At 41.5% G+C, this 21,517-nt stretch overlaps 1 protein-coding gene across 4 annotated transcripts in view; it reads left to right on the forward strand.

Annotated features, from left to right (window-relative positions):
• PDLIM5 (PDZ and LIM domain 5) overlaps positions 1-21,517 on the forward strand; it is a 597,783-nt gene that overhangs the window by 304,638 nt on the left and 271,628 nt on the right. For 2 of the 4 annotated variants that reach the window (XM_086961943.1, XM_086961942.1), the window contains exons 6-7: positions 2,567-2,739; positions 9,198-9,234. In XM_086961943.1, the coding sequence (XP_086818069.1) occupies positions 2,567-2,739; positions 9,198-9,234 (210 nt within the window). Of the gene's footprint in view, positions 1-1,123; positions 1,142-2,566; positions 2,740-9,197; positions 9,235-14,532; positions 16,096-21,517 lie in introns of those variants that run through there. The other 2 variants (XM_086961944.1, XM_086961945.1) reach the window with 2 other exon arrangements.

Here is a 21,517-nt window from a genome sequence, read left to right on the forward strand (position 1 = left end):
GTCGCTTCTCTGCAAATTGTTGCAGCCGTGCACCACCTTGTGGCTGGATTTGAAAATGCAGCCTAGGAAATTTCATAAGCTTCGCCGTTGCTGCTCCATTGCATGCAGAATCGGGTTCTGATAGAGGAAAGCCAGTCACCCCGTTGGCCAGAGACACAAGGCACGCGACGTGGCACCAGAGTACGCACCCTGGGTCAAAGCATCCAAGCCACAGTTGGAAGAAATGCTCTTTTCCTTGTTTGTGGTGGGTGCGGGTTGCTCTGCGGATTGCGTCCATTGTCGCTTTTAAAATTATTGCAGGAGCAAACGCATGCTTGCAAAGATTTAGGCAGACATCTTCAACTCACATTGAGTCAGCTCTTTGGAGCACCCCCAGCTTCAGCTTTCCTTCACTTAGTCCTTTCCTAAAGCCACCTTCTTTTGCACCATGAGGTGACCATCCGATACTGGTATAATGTCTGTGCTCAGCAGAGTCGCAAAGGCTACAGGCAATAAAATGACTCTTTGTACCTTCCTCGGCGGCTTCTCCAGCAGGGGCGTTTTTCCAATCTTGTAAATTCAGCCCTTCTGGGGTTTATTCCTCACACAGTTCTACAGCCTGCTTTCACAGCTGATCCATGACCTCTATAAAGCTTGGCGCTTTAGACATGGTCTATGAAGTACTTTCTTTTATTTTTGGGATTGGTTAAGAAAGTGACTGAGCTGGTGACTTGACTGTGTTTTCCAGCTGTGTCAGTGTAATTATACAGAGCGATAAGCCCCAATTGTAACACAAAGGGGACATGCATTCAACATATCAGTGAGTCTTTTGGCTAGAGATAATCCACAAAGATGCTGACAAGTCAGTCATTTCACTCTAACTCCAGTAGAAATCGTGCTTGCAAATGTTTTTTTTGGCAAATGCTTTTTCTAACCTTTGGTTTTGCTGTATCGCTTCACTGCTCTGTGACTTCTTTTTAAGCTATTCTCTACTAGGTCCAACTCTGCATGATTTTTCACTTTTATGAATTATATTTCTTGTACAGGCTGTTCATGTTAATTCTTTTCTTGTTTTCTTTCCATCTTCGTTTGTTCCTCTCTGGCCTCTGATGTCTTTATTCCCCGTTCTTCTCTAAACGCAAAGGAAAAATCCACCAAGACGGTAATAGCTTTAGAAGATCACGCCATTTTATACTTGTGCACGTTTTGTAGTGAAGTACCTCATTGTCTCAATATTCATGTCAGCGAACATTGAGACCATGACACTCTAAATGCAACCTTTGCGATGGTGGCCATTCAATTAGGTGCTTGCAAGACGGAATAATAACCACCAAGAACATTTAGTGAATGTACGAGCATCTTCCTGCAAGGTCTGCGGTTGCATATGTGTTGACCGGGTGCAATGTAGGCTGGTCCTGTTTACGTGTTCATTTGAGGTGCATCTCTGAGAGTATTTCAGTAATCCATGCCGCTCCTGCGTGTCCAACACAAAGACCAAACGTTGTGATCACTTTTAAACAAGCTGACGAGTGCACCAAATATTTAGTATTCATATTTTCAAATCAATGCTTGAAACATATGCAAAGACTCACATTAGTGAACATGTGCATCAGGAAGTAGGACTTGTCTTGCTCAGTTATTGCAATTGTGGTGGATTATAATTTTAGCCAAAGTTTTTTTCACATGATTAGAATTCTCATGTAAACTGTCTTAGCCACCCACCAAACTTTTGTGACTGTTGCGTTTTAGAAATGCTTATCTCTTTTGTAAAAGATATGTTGGTGTAAATGTGTTAAAGATCTTGGTATACTGTTATGTGCTCAGATTAGGCATTGTTAGCAAGTTGGAAGTGTTAGCTAAAGGAAATGAAGTGTTAAAACCAGTTTTTCTTTGTGCTAAAATACCTTTCGAGACATTTCAAATGTGGATGGTTTCTTGGAATGATTTAAACTGTTCCAACATTCATTTGCTTTTAGAACATCAGTCGCCAATTTAATTTGAATGTGAACTTACTATAAATTCGGTACTTCTTCTTGCCTAAAAGTGTGTGTAAAATCTATTACACACCTTGTTTTCAAACATCTGATTATTTTAAGGTAATTGCAAGTTTTTTAAATTAGAAGAACTTCTTCAGCTCACTGGCTTCTGAAACAATTAAGTGATAACTCCAAGAGATTGTTGGTTCTTTTATTACAAACATGGGCGCCCACTGTTTGAAAGGTGAACCCTTAATGAAACAAACTAGGTTCTCAATGTGTAATATCCAGGATTCAAGAACAGAACTGCATAGATGTGTTGCCTATCTTTAATTCTGTGCATCTTACTTCAGTTTTTAAGTAGGTGTTTAGAGAAGTAGCGCTGCCAAGTCGATTTTTCTCCAGCGTGTAGGATAAGGTAGGATAAGGTATAATGCCTACATGAGAACTGCCCATAAGGGCCTCTCTCATGGGGGCTTCATGCAGTGGCATGAAGGTGCATGGTGGATTGAAGAACCATTGATTACAATGTTGACTGCTTTGTTAAACCAATTATGCTACAGATGATTATATTGGAGATGTACTTATTGACTATTTTTTTACCCAAACAGCCCACCCCGAAAACACATTATGGATACGCACACCGATATTTATCACATACCCTCTCACACCGAAGACAGCAAAACACGGCTGATGGATAACACTGAAGACTGGCATCCGAGAACAGGAACCACCCAATCACGGTCTTTCCGCATTCTTGCCCAAATCACTGGCACTGAAAATAGTGAGTAACCTGATCAACCCTGTTAATTGGTGTGACACTGTACCAGCACTGTTGAAATTCTCTCACCTTTTAAAAAATATTGTGGTGGCACTTTTTAGCTATGACGACCTTCCTCAACCCAACTTCTAGGAGAGCTTCATATAATAAATCTCCATGTTGTCTAGCAAATCCTACAAACTTAATTTCAGAATATTGTTTAGTGCGAGATTGCATGCTGTTGCATCTTTACTTGGCCAATGGATTACACACCCCTGGATCTTACATTTTATAATGGAAGGAGAATTTGTAATAATCACTAGTCAAGAGAACAAATATTGAATGTGATGATAGTTTGCTTCGTCATTAATGCAATTAAAAAGTAATTTTATTGTATGAGAATTTCCACGATAGTTGGTTTGATGAGGCAAAACTGTGACGTGTTCTTAGCAGGCCTGAAACAGACTTACATTTATTTGTTGATTATCTGCATTTTCAAGATGTATTTTTTATTTACGTGAGCATTATGCCATTAACTAACTTAAAGAATCTGCAGCTCATCTCAAGACAAGGTGTATAGTTAATGAATTGGTGTAGAAATTGGGGGGTTATTATCAACGGTTCCAGCATACTTCACGGCCAGGCTCAGCTTCGCCGCAGCGCCGCAGCACCAGCAGCAAAGGGCCGGGCCTTGCTCCGCCTGTTTCCCGGCCGGGCTTGGCTCCGCCGGGCCCCTCCCACCACCAGTGATGCCCTCAACAGCGCCAGGAGGCGCATAAAGGCAGCGCCAGGGCCGAGTCCTGTGGGGGTTATTATCAACGGTTCCAGCATACTTCACGGCCGGGCTCAGCTCCGCCGCTCCGCCGCAGCGCCGCAGCACCAGCAGCAAAGGGCCGGGCCTTGCTCCGCCTGTTTTCTGGCCGGGCTTGGCTCCGCCGGGCCCCTCTCACCACCAGTGACGCCCTCAACAGCGCCAGGAGGCGCATAAAGGCAGCGCCAGGGCCGAGTCCTGTGGGGGTTATTATCAACGGTTCCAGCATACTTCACGGCCGGGCTCAGCTCCGCCGCAGCACCAGCAGCAAAGGGCCGGGCCTTGCTCCGCCTGTTTCCCGGCCGGGCTTGGCTCCGCCGGGCCCCTCCTACCACCAGTGATGCCCTCAACAGCGCCAGGAGGCGCATAAAGGCAACGTCAGTCCCTCGTCCCGCGGGACCGCCGGGCGGAGCCCGGGCAAAGTGCGGGCCCTCTGTGGCCCTCAGAGGCCTGAGGAGACTGGGATGGGCCAGGGACCCTACACCTTTTAATCCGGATTTTTATTGTGTACCATTCACGTGAGACTTTATTTTATTTTATCTTGGTGTGTTTCATATGAGTGAGTAGTGGCTCTTACACGACCTTGCATATTGCTTTAAATTTATATAAGATGTCTAAAACAAAAAATGATAAACCTGCTATAGGCCCCGGCACCATTGACAACTATATGGTGAAGAAAGTAAGTCAGATTAATAATGAAAGACGTGCTTCACTAGGGAAGGGGACTCCGACACTGGATTTATCAGAGTTGTCTCCGCAAAGGATGATCACAGAGGCTGAGGCAAATACGAGCGGAATCGTTAGAGTAGATCCGCAGACGCCCACCATGGTGAGTGTCGAGGTACATTTAGACCAGCACGCCCTGTCAAGCGAGGAAACAGGCGAAGCTCCGCCTGTCATTAGGCCGATGCGAGCCTGCAGGATAGCACATCAAAAACGGGGGGGGGGGGGGGGGACATAGCACTAAAAGAAGGGATTTGGATGGGAAAGAAACGAATAGCCCTGTCATAAACCCCTTTGTGTTCACTGGAAATAATGATAGTGGTCTTAACTTAAATGCTGAACAGTTTGCTTCTCTTATTAAAAATCTGGAAGGGAAATTTGTAGCGAAATTAGAGGAGATGATTAAACCACTGACCATCCAGATAGAGAGCCTGGTCACGGAAGTGGCTAGGCTGGGCGGCCTAGTGTCTGCACACCAGGCTGCATCCACCAGTGGTAGGGTTAAGGCTGGGGGAAGAGGGCAGGAGGTGACGAGTGCTAAAGACCATCAGAACACTCGCAATAGCGTAGCAGTAGTTACTACTGTGAATGATACACTAAGTACACCAGTCGTCCCAGTAGCATCTGCTTTGTTGACACAACCCAATTTAGCCCCACGAAGGTGACCAGTTCCAAGGCCTCCCAGGAACAATCGATACTTGAATTTACCACCTGATTGTGCACCGTTTGTGGTGGTATTGACTAACGTTCCACCATGTGGTACTCATCCTGCCTCACCATATGATGAATCTCACGCATCATTGAAAAATAAGACAGTAGCATGGCTTAACAAAATTGTGGCTTTCCTACCTCTTATTCAGATCAGATAATGGCAGTAAGGAGGGTGAACTGGGTAGGCCCGTCCAAAAAGTTGGGAAGTGGGGATTGCATCATTGTAAATTTTAAACATCCACAACATGTGGCAACTGTTCTCTTAAGAGCATCCTCACTAGTATATAATGAGAACAGTATTTGTGTGCACCCGCTGGGGTACTTCTACGCACACCTGTGCAAACCCACTCCCCAACAAAGGATGACTAGGCGGGTGTTTGAACCTGAGACCCCAGCCATGGATACACAATTTATATATAACATTATTAATCCATGTGGGCCTGGAAACTTGGATGAAACCTATAACAGGATTACTTAGGCTGGACGCTACCACCATGGGTCTAATATCTACACACAGAACAGGTATGATGCTTTGTCTGGACTTGAGATGTATGGTTGACGGGAGGTACCTGCGGCTCAGGGCACTGTGGCTTCAGGTGAACCTATACCCGTAGAGAACTCACTGGACATAATATCTGGATGTTTTGTTGTTTCATGGAATATTGCGGGTTTGGCTGCCAAAATGGCTGATGAAAACTGGGTTAATTACATCAAACAATTTAAGGTTATCTGTCTACAAGAAACCTGGCTAGTTGAGTGTGATCTTTTCCTGGAAGGGTACAAGGCCTTCTATGTTCCAGCCACTCCATCCGTAAGGGGTAGACCAAAGGGGGGACTTGTGATTTTTGTTTCTATTTTAGTCCCTTGCAAAATGCGTAGAATTGAATCACAGTATTCTGGAGTGATGGGTTTAGTTTTAAATGGAGAAAACTGTCGGGCTGGTTTGGTGAATTTTTATAATGCAACTAATGACAGTGCAGGGTTTAATCAAATATCGTTATTGAACTCTTTTATCACCACTTCTATGAAAGATTTTGGTCATAATCTTATGATCATGGGAGATTTTAATGTGCATCCTTGCGGTGATCCACTGAAAAAATGTTTAATAGACTTGTGTTGTGAGCGCCTGGGAGGTATACACATGGAACATACAGTGGATGGGGAACTTTGTAATGATCTAATGAACAACTTTGACCTCTCACTGGCTATGACACTCAGGGACCCGTTAAAATGCTTTGATATTCCTACTTTTAAAGGGCATGAAAGGGGCACTTTTATTGATCATATGTTAGTCTCACTGACGATGCAGACTTTTCTGGATTCGTTCAGTATTGAGCAAAGTGAATTCAGTGACCATAACCCTCTAATAATTCGTCTGAAGGAACCTTGGGTTAACAAGGGAAATCAGAATTGTAGCTCAGGCAGGTTGTGTACAACAGATGGGAGGCGGCGACTTAAATGGTCAATGGTTACCCCAGATCTTCTTTACAAAAATATAGTGGATAAATGTACTGAGGATATTAAGAATTATACACACCAGGGGGGAGATCCCAGGCAGGTCCTTATTGCCTATCAAAACTTGTCGGAGAAGGTGTCAGAACTTATGACGGCCCCCGCAAAGAACTTGGTGAAAGGGGGTCCTAGGTGGTTTAACCACGATTGTACCAAAGCTGCACGTAATATCAGGTTAGCTCTGTCAGTCACCCCGAGAAATCAGGAGGGTGTAAAACGGTGTCGGAAAGAATACAAGTCTGTTATTGCATCCCGCAAGGAGTTTTTAAGAAAAGAGGCTTGGGATGAAATACTTGACCCCTCCACCTTAAATTGTAGCACTAAATTCTGGGCTTTAGTCAAAAGACCGTTCCTGGTAGAAGACCCGGGTGACGGACTAGATTGCTGCATAACTAAGGAGGAGTGGGAACTTCATTTTAAAAAATTGTATCACTCAGTGGACCCTGTAACAGTTGATGTTTTACCTTATGCTAGGGGAGGCATAATTAAATTTGATATAAGCGAGGTAATGGACGCCATAGAAGGACTTACAGCTAGGAAGGCCCCTGGACCTGATGGAATCCCACCGGATCTTTATAAATCAGATCCAGGTTTTTGGGCACCCATCTTGGTAGCTGTATTTAATGCAGCTGCTATAGTGGGCTGTCCCTTGTCCTGGGGTTTATCAACAATTGTCCCTGTGTTTAAGAAAGGAGACAAGGGCAGCCCCCTCTGTTATTGTCCGATCTCATTAATAGATTCCATGGTTAAGATTATGGGGAGGATCTTACTGCAGCGTATATCAAGTTGGACGTCTGATAATAACATTATGACCATCTCCCAATATGGCTTTTGTAGTGGCCGTTCCGCCATAACCCAGTGCCTTAACCTCTTCCTTATATTGAGTAAATATACTGTTGTGCAGAAGGGAGCCGTCCACCTTGCCTTCATGGATCTGTCATCAGCCTTCGACTGTGTTAACAGGGGAAGGCTGTGGCAGACCATGCAGGAGAAAGGAGTGGACATAGGGATTGTGGATTTTTGGGTGGATTTGCACAGTAACACCAGTGCAAATGTTAGGTACTCAACAAATGGGGAAACCACTGGTAATTTTAATATTAAAAAGGGAGTGCGCCAAGGTTGCATCCTGGCCCCATTTCTTTTTAATTTTTATATTAATGATTTAGACGCTGCACTACAAGAGGTAAAATCAGACTGCCCCAGAGTTGGCAGGCGGGGTATTCCTGTACTTTTATACGCAGATGATGCAGTTTTAATTTCTACAACGGAAAAGGGTCTCCAGGCACTTTTGATTGCTTTTAATATTTTTATGACCAACAGAGACCTTTTGGTCAACAATTCTAAATCATATATAATGCATGTTGGCCGACGACCGAAAAAGAATTTTATTTTTAAACTTGATGATGCTTTGATCCCAATCACTCAAACATTTTCATATCTTGGTGTCGTATTTGACACAAAGCTCAGCTTGGGCCCTCATGTGGCAAGAAAGAAAGGGGAAATGACAAGGGTAAATGCCTCTATTTTTAATTTTGTTACAAAACTGGGGAAGAAGCCAAATACTTCAATGATGAAACTCTATAATGCTAAATCGATAGCTACCGCTGTATATGGCAGTGAGTTATGGGGCTATGTAAGTGGTGAACAGTTACAGGTTACTGAAAACAATTTTCTAAAACGTCTCCTCTGTGTTCCAGCAAGTACACCGAACTTAGTGGTACACGAAGAACTGGGGTCTCAGTACCTATCAGATATATTTGCACTAAGACCACTGACATGCTGGGTAAAATTGTGGTTAAATCAAGATATTCCGCTTACCCACCTGATTGTGAAAGACCTTGTGTCTCAGGACAACTCAATGTGTGTGCCCTGGCTAAAATACCTGAAATCTTGTTTTTTGAGGCTTGGATATTTGAATATGTTTGAAAACCCTTGTGGAATTGTAAAGGGAGATGTGGCAGCAATTAAGCGGGCTTTTCATATGGACAGGAGGGCCCAAAGAGAAGCGGAGGAGCTCATGAAACCTAATGTTAGGAAATATGTTATGTTAAAAACCTGTGATACCATGGAACTATATTTAACATGCACCTTCACTTCTCATGAGAAATTTCTGCTGACGAGGTTCAGGTTTAATATTTTTCATCATCTTTTAATTAGACCTAAGTCGGATATTTTTAATAAAACTGCTGCTCCCTGTGGCTGCGACAGGAAGTCTCCACAGGATATGCTGCATTTTATATTTTTATGTAGGTTTTATGAATACCCGCGCAGACGTTACCTTGTTGCTCTTTTAAAGAAACAAAATTTTAATCAAATAAGACCAGCACTTATGTATTTACAGCTTTTGCACAGTGACAGTGTTCTTCATGTCATAGAATTTTTAAAATTAACTGTCAAACTGAGAAAGTGCCTGGATCTGTGATTCTACACCTCTGAAGGATGATGAGCTTATTTACTGAAAGACCTTATATTATGTTGTAAACGCAGCATTAATAGCACTTTATTGTTGATTCCGCCTACTTACTCATTAATGAAATACGTATAATATGTTCTTTTGTAATTGTGATTTTAAATATGAAATGTTCAAATGTATTTTATATGTGCACTTTTATGGTTTGAAATATAACCGAAATAAAGTCTCTATTGAAATTGAAATTGTGTAGAAATTGGCTCTCCAGGGATTGAACATATACGTTTTTGAAATATGTTCCTTTCGTTTTTTTAGTGGCCGAAGCAGAAACGGAAAATAACAAAAATTCAAAGTAAGTTGAAATATTTTGTGCCTCCTGGCTCAATGTAGTCCATATTGTATGGCATGGTGTTTTTTCATATGACCTACATACATTTAATATTGCGATTTGATGTATGCATTTCATTGGTGCCCCTTCCATGAACCATGTAACATTCAGTTTGCTTGTGTATTGTGATTATCGTTGGTGTTTGTAGGCATTGTGCTGTGTGACACCATCTGGCTAATATTCCATAGTTGCTTTCGCGATTTTTCTGCAGACGAATATCACCTACATGTTAAAGTGCAAATGTGTAATTTCCATGATCTATATACACATTGTCCTACTTCCTCCACATTGCGGTATGTTTGCCCCACCACAGTGCCCTACTCCCCCCCCCCCCCCAACCTCCATTGCCCTACTGCTTTATGTATCTAAGTTAGGAGCAGTGTGAAATACTGGAATGGCCATGATCGTGTGCATTATATTGAAAGTATTAGGAGAAATCTGGTCAGGGTGGTTTGCAAGAATATTCAAGTCTTGCAATTTCATCGGGATCTTGGATAAAGAGACCTCATCAGAATTGTGAGACCTTCATTGCAGGATCCACCCCAACATTACTGATTTGCATTTTTGTTTTTTTCTAAAATATGGACCATGAGCACTAATTTTATGCTTTTAGATCTCGACATCAAAATAAGCCTTCTTCTAAGTAAGCTCTGGAGTGGTACTTTTTGGAATGGTCGCGAGGGAGCAGGTACAGAAGGCATTATTCAGACTCTTGTTTCGAAATATAATAAAAGCCATAGCCATTGAGTCCCAATAAAGCAGCCAACAGATGACACAATGTTCCAAAAGTCTGTTTGAAAAGCATTTTGCTGGCCAATGATTTTGAAAATCTTAAAAGTAATAAAGCATGTCAAGTATTTCACATGCAAAACATGTGCTCAACAAAACTGCTTCTTCGGAAACTCCAGGCTGATCTGATAATCCAGCAGAAAACTGTCCCAACTTTTGCCACTGTGGTAAACTTTTATTTCTAACTACAGCATCAGCTGTTGAGTGTTCCAGGGAGACATAAATTTAATTCCATGGGTGAAATAAATTCCTCTGTAAAATGTTATAATGCCTAATTGCATTGGCTCCATTGCCCTGGACACCACCTACATCAAATTTAGGCAAAACAAAGTAATTGAAGATCTTTTACTATCCGATAATAACCGGTGTTACTGGTGCCCATCACAAACCTTTACTTTCTTGCCTATTTTTTCAGTCCTGAATGATATCCTCCACTTTTACTTTGACACGACTAGCACTCACGTCTGTTTTAGAAAGGTCTAATTCATACAACGTAAGCCTTCATGCGCATTCTTTGTCACTGGAGAGAAATAAGAGAATATGAACTGAAACGATGCGAGAAGATGCCCTAGGTGCTACATGTATTTAGTGTTAAAATGACATTTGGTGGTATTAATTTATGGCAATTTGTAGCCAACTTCTGAATTGAAACCTTGGGGAGTCGTAAGCTAAAGTATCTCACCCATCTGATCAGAGCCCTCCCTGCTCTCACTTTTTCTCTTTATTCATCAAAATTAGGATCTCATGTCTTGGAGCTCCTTCTTCAAGCCCCTCGTTGACTGTTATCAGTTGCTAAGACCACTAAAGACCAGTCTGTTTGTGCTTCGTTGATTTTGTTGTGTTTTGGCTAGCGCTTTGGCGTGATTGGTGCTCGCTAATGGTTAGTAATGAACTATTCCTCCAAGTCCAACTTCAGTTGTTGTTAAAAGCTTTTTTTTCTGTTTTTGTCCATGTAAGCTTATATTTTTGTGGTTCTTTTTTAAATATTTCACAAAATGTGAATTCGATCAATACGAGGCCATAACATGTATAACGTGTAAACATATTGGGGGTTTTATAGCTGCTTGTGTACAGCTTGTCAGTATGTATCATATTGCTTACCTGGAATATAAACATTCTACAGTTGAGCAGTTCCTATGAAGCATTGGCGTGCAGACTGTGATGACAGAGCGGGATCAACGAACCATATTCAGGATGTTCAAATATTAGAATGCTTTTACTCCCCCACCCTCTTAAACTCATGGTTTAGAAAACAAGCCCACTCACTGTTTTTAGTGTCTGGTTACAGAAAGACGTAGCTGTCTGTTGCCAGGGTAATGACAACAACAGAACAGGTCAGCAGCGTATAGTGCATATGTACACTGCCATGGAGTACTTAATGATGTGGGTGAGCATTTTTGACATTACTATTGGACTACTTTAGAATATTGGTACCAATCTGTAGCTTACAAGACGATTTTTTATTTATTAACTGTTTCAATGGCAGTTACTATTTTTCTTAGGGCCAATAATCCTCTGTGTCAGCTCTGCTAGCTGGACCTGTGATATCAGAACTCGAATGTAATGCTGTATGTGAAGTCAGATGAAGGGCTGTGTATAATCAGTTTTTGTTGCCTATGAAATCCCAGGAAAATTCTTGAAAATTACTTGAGGTCATGGCTGAACTTGCTGTAGCGGGCACTGGGCGTTTCCCCGGTGGGGCGCCAGGGAGGGGGCTGGTTTTGTTACCGGGGGGCGTTTTTGTAGCATATCGGATCCATCATTGCACCAATTCACAAGACAGGGGATAGGTCAAAGCCTCAGAACTAGCAACTAGTGGCACTAATGAACAATGAGGCAAAATTATTTGCGGGAATGCTACTGGATGAACTCCAGGCTTGGGCAGAAGCAAAGTCCGCCATCCCTATAAACCAGACCGGTTTTGCGAAAAATGTGGGGACAACCACAAATATAATAACAATGGCAATGCTCTTTGATAAGGTTGAAATGATAAGGAGCTCCCTGCATTTGTGCTTTATTGATTATAAAGCAGCCTTTTATAATGTAAATCGAAACAGACTGTGGTCCAAACTGCATAGCTGGGGGCTCCCCCAATCCCTTCTAAACCTGCTGATAAACCTGCATACTAATACCTGGGTCCAGATTAAGTTGGGTGACGGAACACACCTGTCGAGACGCATTCCAACGGACAAAGGGCTCAAAAAAGGTTGCGTTTTGGCACCTACACTTTTCAAACTGTTCATAGCTGATCTCATACCGATATTAAACGCCTGTAACTCGCATGCTCCAAAACTGGGAGACATCTTATTGCCATGTCTCTTTTACGCGGACGACATAGTCCTGATTAGTCAAACGGGAGTAGGCCTTCAACATCTTATAAACGCTACACAGGTCTATTCAAAAGAAAATGGTCTAACGATAAATCTCGATAAAACTAAAACCATTACAGTCAGTAAAAAAAGGGAAAACCCTACAGCATGGTTCTGGGGTAACACCCGAATAGAGAGCACCACGGAATATAAATATCTGGGCGTAAAGATAGACAAAGGCGGTCAATTCCTTGCGCAGAGAAACAGCATGAGGCATAAAGGCATTGCCCTGGCAATCTCCCTAAAAACTCTGAACTCCAAACTAACCGGTCCGTCGATTCTGCCCATAGCTGAGGTGATCCGTGCAAAGTTACTGCCAACAATTACTTACGGAAGCGAAGCCCAGAAATGAAGAGACACCAAACTACTGGACTCCACAGTAACAACTACGTATAGGATTATATTTGGGCTACCTAAATACACCTCCCCCTCGCAAATTGGGCTCGAATTCGGCATACAGAAGCAATCTATTGCGAGACATGGGGCATACATTATAGCGTGGGATAAAATACGAAAAGCAGCTTCAGGGTCACTAAATGCACAGATATGGAAAGAGATAAACCAATACACTACCTCACCCGCAGCGAGATACCTCAAAGATGGATTACACAATGTGGGACTGAACCAACTGTGGGAAACACCCACTAGTACCGGTGTATTTAAGAAACTTGTTTGGAAAACAGTCAAACACCTATCGTGGCTGGAGGACAAAGCCTCACTCGCAGAAAGGTCTCACGGATGGATGACTTTGAATACCTACTGTGAGCAAGCAGCCCAGAAGTACTTTAACTTCGGTAATGCCAAGTATACAAAAATTAGTTTTATGAAGTTTAGACTTGGCCCGCTACCTTGCACTCCGCATTTCCCACCCTGGCTAAAGGAGAAGGTGGAACCTAGGTGCCGCCTATGCGGGTCAGCATCGGAAGATCTGCTGCACCTATTATGCTCCTGCAAACAACTCTAACAAGAACTGAAACAATTATTAAAAGTTAAATTCAACCAGTGTGGAATTCGAACTAGGAGGCAGGCTGTCCTGGCTTGCTTTGCACCAAGTGATCCTCAACTAAACTGTGCCTTGGTAAAAATTTTGACGACATGTGAAAAGAAAATGCCGGAAATCAAATCATTGGCAGAAATCTAACTCTTTAAATTCATTTTTCCATGTTTAAATCAATTAATACACCAAGGAACTATCGTGGTCAAACAAATGTGACATGCACTTCTGGTCATAACGCGCCTATAAACTGGACTTGCAACATTTGAATAATTATAGTACAGTATTTTTAACAGAATTTTAATACTTTTAGAACTAAGGAGTTTTATATGTAAAAATTGTTCAGTAATGAAATATTTTTGTATTGCAATGGTTTGAACGAACTATGCAAATAAAATAAACTTGAAACTAGCATATCGGCTCCCTGTAACAAAAGCAGCAGCAGTGAGACTGGAGTAGTGTTTTAAAAGTTTTGAGCTGGTTTCTCACATGAGTTTTCTAGGTGAGGTTTGGCAGGTTTGAAAAGAAGCTGTCAGCGAGACAGTTTCTGCTTGAATCAGTATTTTGCCAGCAAAAATCACGGGAAATTTCCCAGCATACGAAATGGTAACGTTTTTGCCCATTTCACTCAAGATGATATTTTGCAATTATGTGAGATTACACTTGTTAGAAAATTACACATATATGGCAACATGAACATATGTCATGATCAGACTGTCTTCTTCATGATGAAGGTCGTCTGTGGTTCTGCATGTCCTGTCCTCCACCCAAGAGTTTACATACAGCATGGCTTTCATTCAGCTCGCGATTACCTCCTTGGCTTGCACTCATAACGTGTAAGCACAATTATGTTAACCTGTGAATCTGTAGTCTGTGGTTTTGAAAGTGGTTTTGAAAGTGGTTTCTCAGTTTGTTTTTGTGGTTGCAAAATACTTTTTTTGTTGCTGTTTAATGCATCCCAACATGAGGTTGACCTGGATGGTTTAGTATGGTAGAATGGAGCCTGTAGCTTTTGCATGGAAACTGCATGGCTTGATCCGAGGATCCACACGTAAATAGAACTAAAAACATCTGTTTTTCTCTTTTTTTGTTCACTCTCTCTTTCCACAGTGAAAAGACCCCCACTCGTGTCATTAGCCCAAAGTACACGACATTGCGTGACTGGCACCACGGCGTTTCAGCACGTACTCTTAACGTGCAGTGAAACCTTCACAGTACAAGACAAATTGTTCTAACTGTTCTGCCTCTCTTTTACTGCCGTGCACGTTGTGTATTTTGCTTTGCAGAGAACCCCACACTTCTTTGCTTTTCTAACAATGTCCTGCTGCTTTGTGTAGGAAGACACTTTAGCTCACAGACAGCTTTGATAAGCTAAAAACAAGTGCCATCCTAAAAAAAAACTCGATGGCTTCGTATTTCTTGTATTGCGTGGTTTGTGCTGTTGTGTGAGTAGTTGAACAGCAGATGCAGCAGATCAGAGCATGATTAAATACACGAGACAAAAAAAACAGGAGAGATTTGTGACATTACTTTTTGTGGGTTTTGCCAAGTTTTTGCCATTATGTTGTGTACGCCTCAAGCGCTGCACTTTTATTTTAATAAGAAACCACTACTTTGCTTTGCGTTTTAATGGGAGTGGTAATGCCTGCAGGGCCGGCACAGAGCATGAATCCGTACAAGTTAGCCACCTGCGTAAATGGAGGCCTGAACGAGATGGGTCCCTGTTGTAAGTCGGACGAAGACTGTGCACAGATTTTACTCCTGCAGGCGTGGCTCAAGAGTGCCTCCATTTTGAGAAGCTAGAATGGATGTAGCAAAGAAAGACTAGTTGCTTAGGGTTGCAGTGCCGCAATGCGAGAGAGTTCCTTGCATGCATAGAAACATATGAAGTTTTAGCAGATTACACAATTGTATACACTTTTTGTTTACAGACAGTCCGGGCTGTCACCCTTCTCAGGTCACTAGTGTGGTTTTCAGATAGAGAACCTGAGAAAGTCCCTTGAGGCTTTTAAAGTTAATATTGCCATTTTGATGTTTTGTTTTGATATTTTGAATCCTCTGATGTATTGTTTATTCATTCAATTTATGAGGTGTGCAGCGATTCCACTCTTGATTTTGTTCACTTTCTAGGGAACCAAGCCTTGCACAGTTTTGTATTTTGTCCCAGTAAGCATTGCGTTTGTAAATTCTTATGGTTACAAATAGTCAAAGTAGATGAGAATGTCCCCCGTTAATTTAGAATGTAAACTCCATACAGCACGTTTTCCTTTTCACTGAGGGAGAAAGCTGCCATTGCCTCCCGAAGAACCATTTTTTTGGGAAATATTGGGTCCAAAATGCAATAAAACAACCATACATTTAATGCACTTTGTTGAAACTAAATGGGCAAAACTGTGTATTTACAAAAGGTTAGATACCGTTTAAATGATTGCAAGGCCTACAATCAAAATGGACATACAGTGAATGGTAATATTTGGTGGAATAAAGTATTAGCTGCATTTGAATTATTGGCTGGAAGCAGAAGGCACTCATTTAATTTTATTAGTTTTTTAAAAAAGTTTTCAGCTTTTGAAATAAATAGCATTGAGCCATGTAATATATTGTATTATATATATTATGGATACATTCATTAACATGTGTTTACGTTTTGAATAAAGGTTTGTTTGAGTTGTACTATTTGCTTGGCTTTCTCTCTTCTTTTAGCCTTCTCTTGTTTTCACAGTGACCATTTTATCGGCAGTTGGTCAATGCCATATCTCTTATTTCAAATGCTTTGCAGATTTGTTGGAAATGTTTTGGTATCACTGCCACGAGAGGTAACTCATGGGAATTTGACTGGTACAACATTTAAGCCTGCTGCATATACAGATCCAGAATCTTGTTAACCAATGGTTGACAAACTAACGCCTGGTGTAGTAGGGAGCCAAGATCTGGATTTATTTGCTTCCACAACAGTGCTAAGCAATAGGTCACACCACAATGTTTACTTTAGAAACTCTGCTGCAGGATTAGAACATTCAGAGGCTCACACTCGGTCCTCAAAAGGATGGAGGGTTGGTGGTTCTGCGGTAGTTAGTCATCCCACCACCTCCTATCTTGACTGCCCGCCAGTGCTTAATTTGTCAAGATATTAGCGATGTGCCCATTTTTAAAAATTTTAACAAATAGAAATAAAAGTGGTCTGTGATTTGAGCACCGAGCGTGACAAATGACTGACCACATTCACCACTGCCACAGCCTAGTGTAATAATTCCGCTTACAAAAAAAACTTTGTGTTTGTGCGTTTCTAGGAGGTGCTTGGGCCCTCCCCTATTGATGTCTTCTGTCAGGGTAGGAAAAGTTACATTTATTTCTCTCTCGCAAGAAGCTTGGTTGGAGTAGAGGAGTTTACTCTTCTGCTCATTCCCTTGTCGTAGCTTCTCTGTCATTTGGGGGAGTTCATTTGAGTTGGAGCCTTCTGTGCTGCTATTCTTTTTTTATTTGGCAAGCATTCCTTATTTGTTGCTAGTGCAAAATGTGCTGACTCTAAGTTGTTTGGTAATATCTAGACAGTACAGCCACTGTTTGTTGTTTGATAATGTGGCTGCATTGGTGCTGTTTGTCTGTTATTTCTGCGACAGTTCAGGCACTGTTTGTTTATTGATACTGCGGTTGCCCAGGCACTGCCTAATACTGCAGCTGCACATGCACCACTTTTTTGATTCCTCAGCTGATTAGGCACAGTTTGTTAATTAATACCGCAGACTCTTAAGCCCCAGCCACTACTGCAGCCACAGAGGTGCCGCTTGTGTGTGAATTTTGTGGCTGCCCTGATCATCTGTTGGCCTGAGGGTCTTCTTTATGGGTTTCCCTTATTCCATTGATCCACCGGGTCTTAGCAAGTCCTCCCTGGCTTGGCAGTTCGGTCTGGACTGTTCCCATGGGGCACAGGGTCAAGATTGATTTGAATATGGCTTGGTCCAAACTGGGGTTGGCTAGTGGGCAAAAGAAAGATGGATTTAACCCAGATCTTTTGGCTGGGGGAGAATGTTTGCATTGTCAGCATTCCGTCCATCATTTGATTGCTGTAACACTTTTCGCCCTAAGTGGGATGGTATGCCCAAACGTGGGTCGTTTGCTCACTGTGCCACTGGATTCAAGCTAGCCTGGCTGATGAAGGGTGACATACCCTGAAACCGGTCCCAGGATGATTGTTTGCGGTCCAGGGAGGACCTGGCCTGGCAGTTCAGTCTGGACTGTTCCCTTGGGAGCAGGGTCAAAACTGATTTGCGTAAGGCTGGGTCCAAACTGGGGTGGCGTAGTGCGCAAAAGAAAAATGGATTTAACCCAGATCTTTTGACTAGGGGAGAATGTTTGCATTGTCAGCATTCCGTCCATCATTTGTTTGTTGTAATCATTAAATGTAGTCCGTGGTAATTATTTTGGTTCGACCAACTTTGGATCAGGAGACTGTGTTTCTACTCCTGAAGAGATTTACATTATAACTGGAACAGATTCTTCAATTGTTCCCTGCTCTTTTAATGTAGGTTTTTCTACTACTGAGCTCCCTAGGGCTGTTCTGGGGCCAGGCAGGGGGAATTCTTCAATACAAGTTCTTCTCTTTGTGTTTTCCAATTTGGTGCAGGTTTCAAGAAAAAAAAAATCTACTAAGGCTTATAGTCATTACTGGCCTCTTTTGACCCTTTGTGCCGACAGAGTTTTTCTCGCCAGCTCAAACTTAAGTTCTTACAGGAGAAGTTTGAACATTTTAGGAAGGTTCTTGTGACCACCCTCAAATTGCAGAGCTTCACAATAGAAACATTTAATTTTCCTTTTAATGAGTTGTCCTCTGCTGAGTCTTTTTTGTCTACACTGTTAAGCTTATTTGCCATTGTGGGGCCTTGTGGTCATATTCCTCTTTACATGAGATATTTCCACGGCCCTGTCTTCTCTTGCAAGGACCCCATTTGAACCATTGTAGTCATCATCTGGAATGGTTTCTCATCACAGGCGTTTCTAATTAGTTACTTTCTTATCTGCCTGGGCAGTTGGGTGGATTAGGTGCTCTGGCTTCTCAGTACCTTTACCTTGTTTTTTTTTAAGAGCACATAGTCTAGTCTCTTGATCCAAACATTGTTCATTAAGTTAATTCTATTTTCCATGGGTGTTGGGAGATTGTTTTCCCTTTCTTACATTCACAGGCATGCAATGTCTCCTTATCGATTAGCCTCATGGTCATGGAACAGACTAGTTCCACCTAGAGTGGCAGTGTATAGGGTCTCAGATACTCTTTTCTCACATTTTTTCTTCCCTGTCATCAAAAGAAAAAAAAGTAGAGTGAGGAAAGTCCTATCCTCTTCTTCTGTGGCACAATGATCTGCATCCGTTACATCCTCAGTCTACCAGGCTTGTGGTTAAAGGGATCCTGGACACAATAAAAACTCATTCCTCTTGAGCAATAGCGGAACGTTCCGGGCTAAGAGGGGAGGGGTTTCCGTATGAGGGATTTGCTGGGCGACAACATGGACCTCACCGTATATATTTATTTTACACAATAAGTTGCAGGTTACCCTTTCTTCTGAATTGGCATTTGAGGCTAAAAGTTATTTTGTGGGTCTATGTTAGTTTGATTAGTTGCTCCCTTTCAGGTGTGTAAGATGGATATATAAGGACCAAGCCTTGAGTATTAATAAGAATTTTTCTAGCCCTTTTTGGTGTTTCTCCGGGTGCATTCCTTTGCATGATGAAGGGGTGTGTTAGCTTGTGCATATCTCATCATCAACTAAGCACTGGGACAAGGAGGGAGATGAGGAGGTAATGCTTGTATTATCTCTGTGCAATCTTCATTACTCTGATTCTTTCTTCCGTGTCCCAGTACTTACAAACCTCTCTCCTGCCCAGCTTTCCTTGATAAGAGACTTTGCTAGGGGAATGGTGGAAAACAGGAAGTACTAGGAGGAGGGAGGGATTTTATTGGTGGATCCTATGATAGAACAAAAAAAAATGCTTTTTAGCAAGTAATGAGCAGTATTAGTGAAGGGGCACATCCACTTATCAAGTAGGTACTGGGACGAGGAAGGAAACATCGGGGTAATGAAGATTACCGGTAAGCAAACCGAGCATTCGGGCATGCTTGAAAAGAGTTGTCAATTAATTATAGATGTCTGCAAATTAATGTGATGTATTTCCATACTATGCTTTCTATCCCCCTTTCCTGCTGTTGAGGAATTCCGAGGAGCAGCTGTGTGTGCTAAAACTACATGGTACTGTTCAATGATCGCTGGAGACCCAATGTGATGGCTCTCAGTCTGTGGCCCTTCCCTGGGAAGCATGTTCAAATACAGCTTAGTAGAACTTTTTTTTTTAAATGTTGCAGATATCCAGTAAAATGGTGTGTAAAAGTGTAGAGCTAATTCCACTAAAATAGAAAAAGTTGTCCCAAAGTGTAACACATTAAAAATAGGAGTGCTGTCATTGTCAAGGCTCTGCATCTAAATACTTTTAATGTAGATGCTTTTAATGCCTCTATGAGTGTGCTACTGTCTGTTATATAAAATATAATACTCCCGGGTATGGGAATGTACTCCTGCAGTTTATTGGAACACAATGGACATGGTTGCACACTTTGTGTATGTGCTGAATTCCAATTGGTTTGTGTACTTATTTTACAAAGGAATATTAAGTAACTAGTAAATTCGGTAGTTCTAAAATGGCTGTCACACTTGAAGGCTGTATTTGCATCTAGGGCTTTGATTAACCTCTCAGAATTAGCACAACCGTTTCAATGTATAAGGTTCTTTTCAGGGATTAGAAAATTCAGACTAATTGTAATTTCACTGTTGCCAATTTAAGTTGTTTATTTCAATAACTGTTTGACTCTGACACTCCTGACTGGTCCACAACCAACAGACAGAGGTAACTTCAAATCTGGGCACGCTAAGAATTTCTACAACGTTAAATTCAAAGGCCATAATTGAGAAATGTTATATGTTTGGTGGTTATAATATATTCTAAATACATTAATACTACTTTTCACAGTTCTATAGAGCTTAGTATTAGTCTCTCAATGAATTAGCCTCTGACTAAGGTTCTAGTTAATATTGGGTAACATTCCCTTGCAGAGTAGAAGGTGGTCTATTATTGGTAGGTTGGCCTTCACTTCCCTCTGCTTGTATTTCAAACCAGTATGCCTCTGACATAGATTTGGATCGAATTTGAAAGCAAAATTTGGTATTTTCAGTTCTCTCTGTTTCAGGAGATTTCTGCTATATATTACATAGGTTAACTATAAACATAGATTTATGTGATTGCACGTGTAGGCCCAAGCAGAATTTCCTTCCGAGATTAGCTTTGTTCTTTTTACATACCTTGCAGGTGTAGTGAAACTCTTGATTCCAAAATGGGACCCAAAAAAATGGCACCTTTCCACAAGTGGTCTTTATTGTCGTTAAAGCAAAACAAATCGACTATGTGTTATTTTAATACCGAGTTTAAACAAATCTTGATATTTCAGAATCAAATTACTCCTTATTTTAGATGTCTAATATGATAATTCTTCTAACACTTACTGTCCTGTAATAGTGTTGAACATGGAGAATGCACAACTCATACATTACTGGCTGATGGCTTCCAGACTCTAGAATTCCATCTGCTACTCCCGCTCAACCTACATTTGTTACTCCAACATGTGTAGTCTTGCAACAAGAACTATCCAAAATGAAAACGAAATACTTTTTAAGTTTGATTTGCATGTTTAATACAGTGGTCTGCAAGTGAATGAAGCCATCCCGTGATCTATTGGATCTAGGTGTAATAGTTTAATAGAATATCCCATAGACCACTTTATTTCGACCTCACCCGCCTCCTGCACAGCTTCTCGGAATTGTTAATGTTACAGGGATTTGGTGTATTAAATAACATTGTAATAAATACATAAAATAGTGTTGTCTACCTTGCATGATGCCAGACCACTATATTCTGTACTTCGAAAAGAGAGCAGGTGATCTAACACTCGCAAGCTTTTAAAGCCATCTCTTTTATTATTTGTGACTAGGAACAATTATTCAATTAAGTCATGATTTTTATTTTATTCGTTTTTTCATCTTACAAATGAAAG

The sequence above is a fragment of the Lissotriton vulgaris genome, chromosome 3_1, assembly GCF_964263255.1.
Source record: "Lissotriton vulgaris chromosome 3_1, aLisVul1.2, whole genome shotgun sequence".
Lineage (NCBI taxonomy): Eukaryota > Metazoa > Chordata > Amphibia > Caudata > Salamandridae > Lissotriton > Lissotriton vulgaris.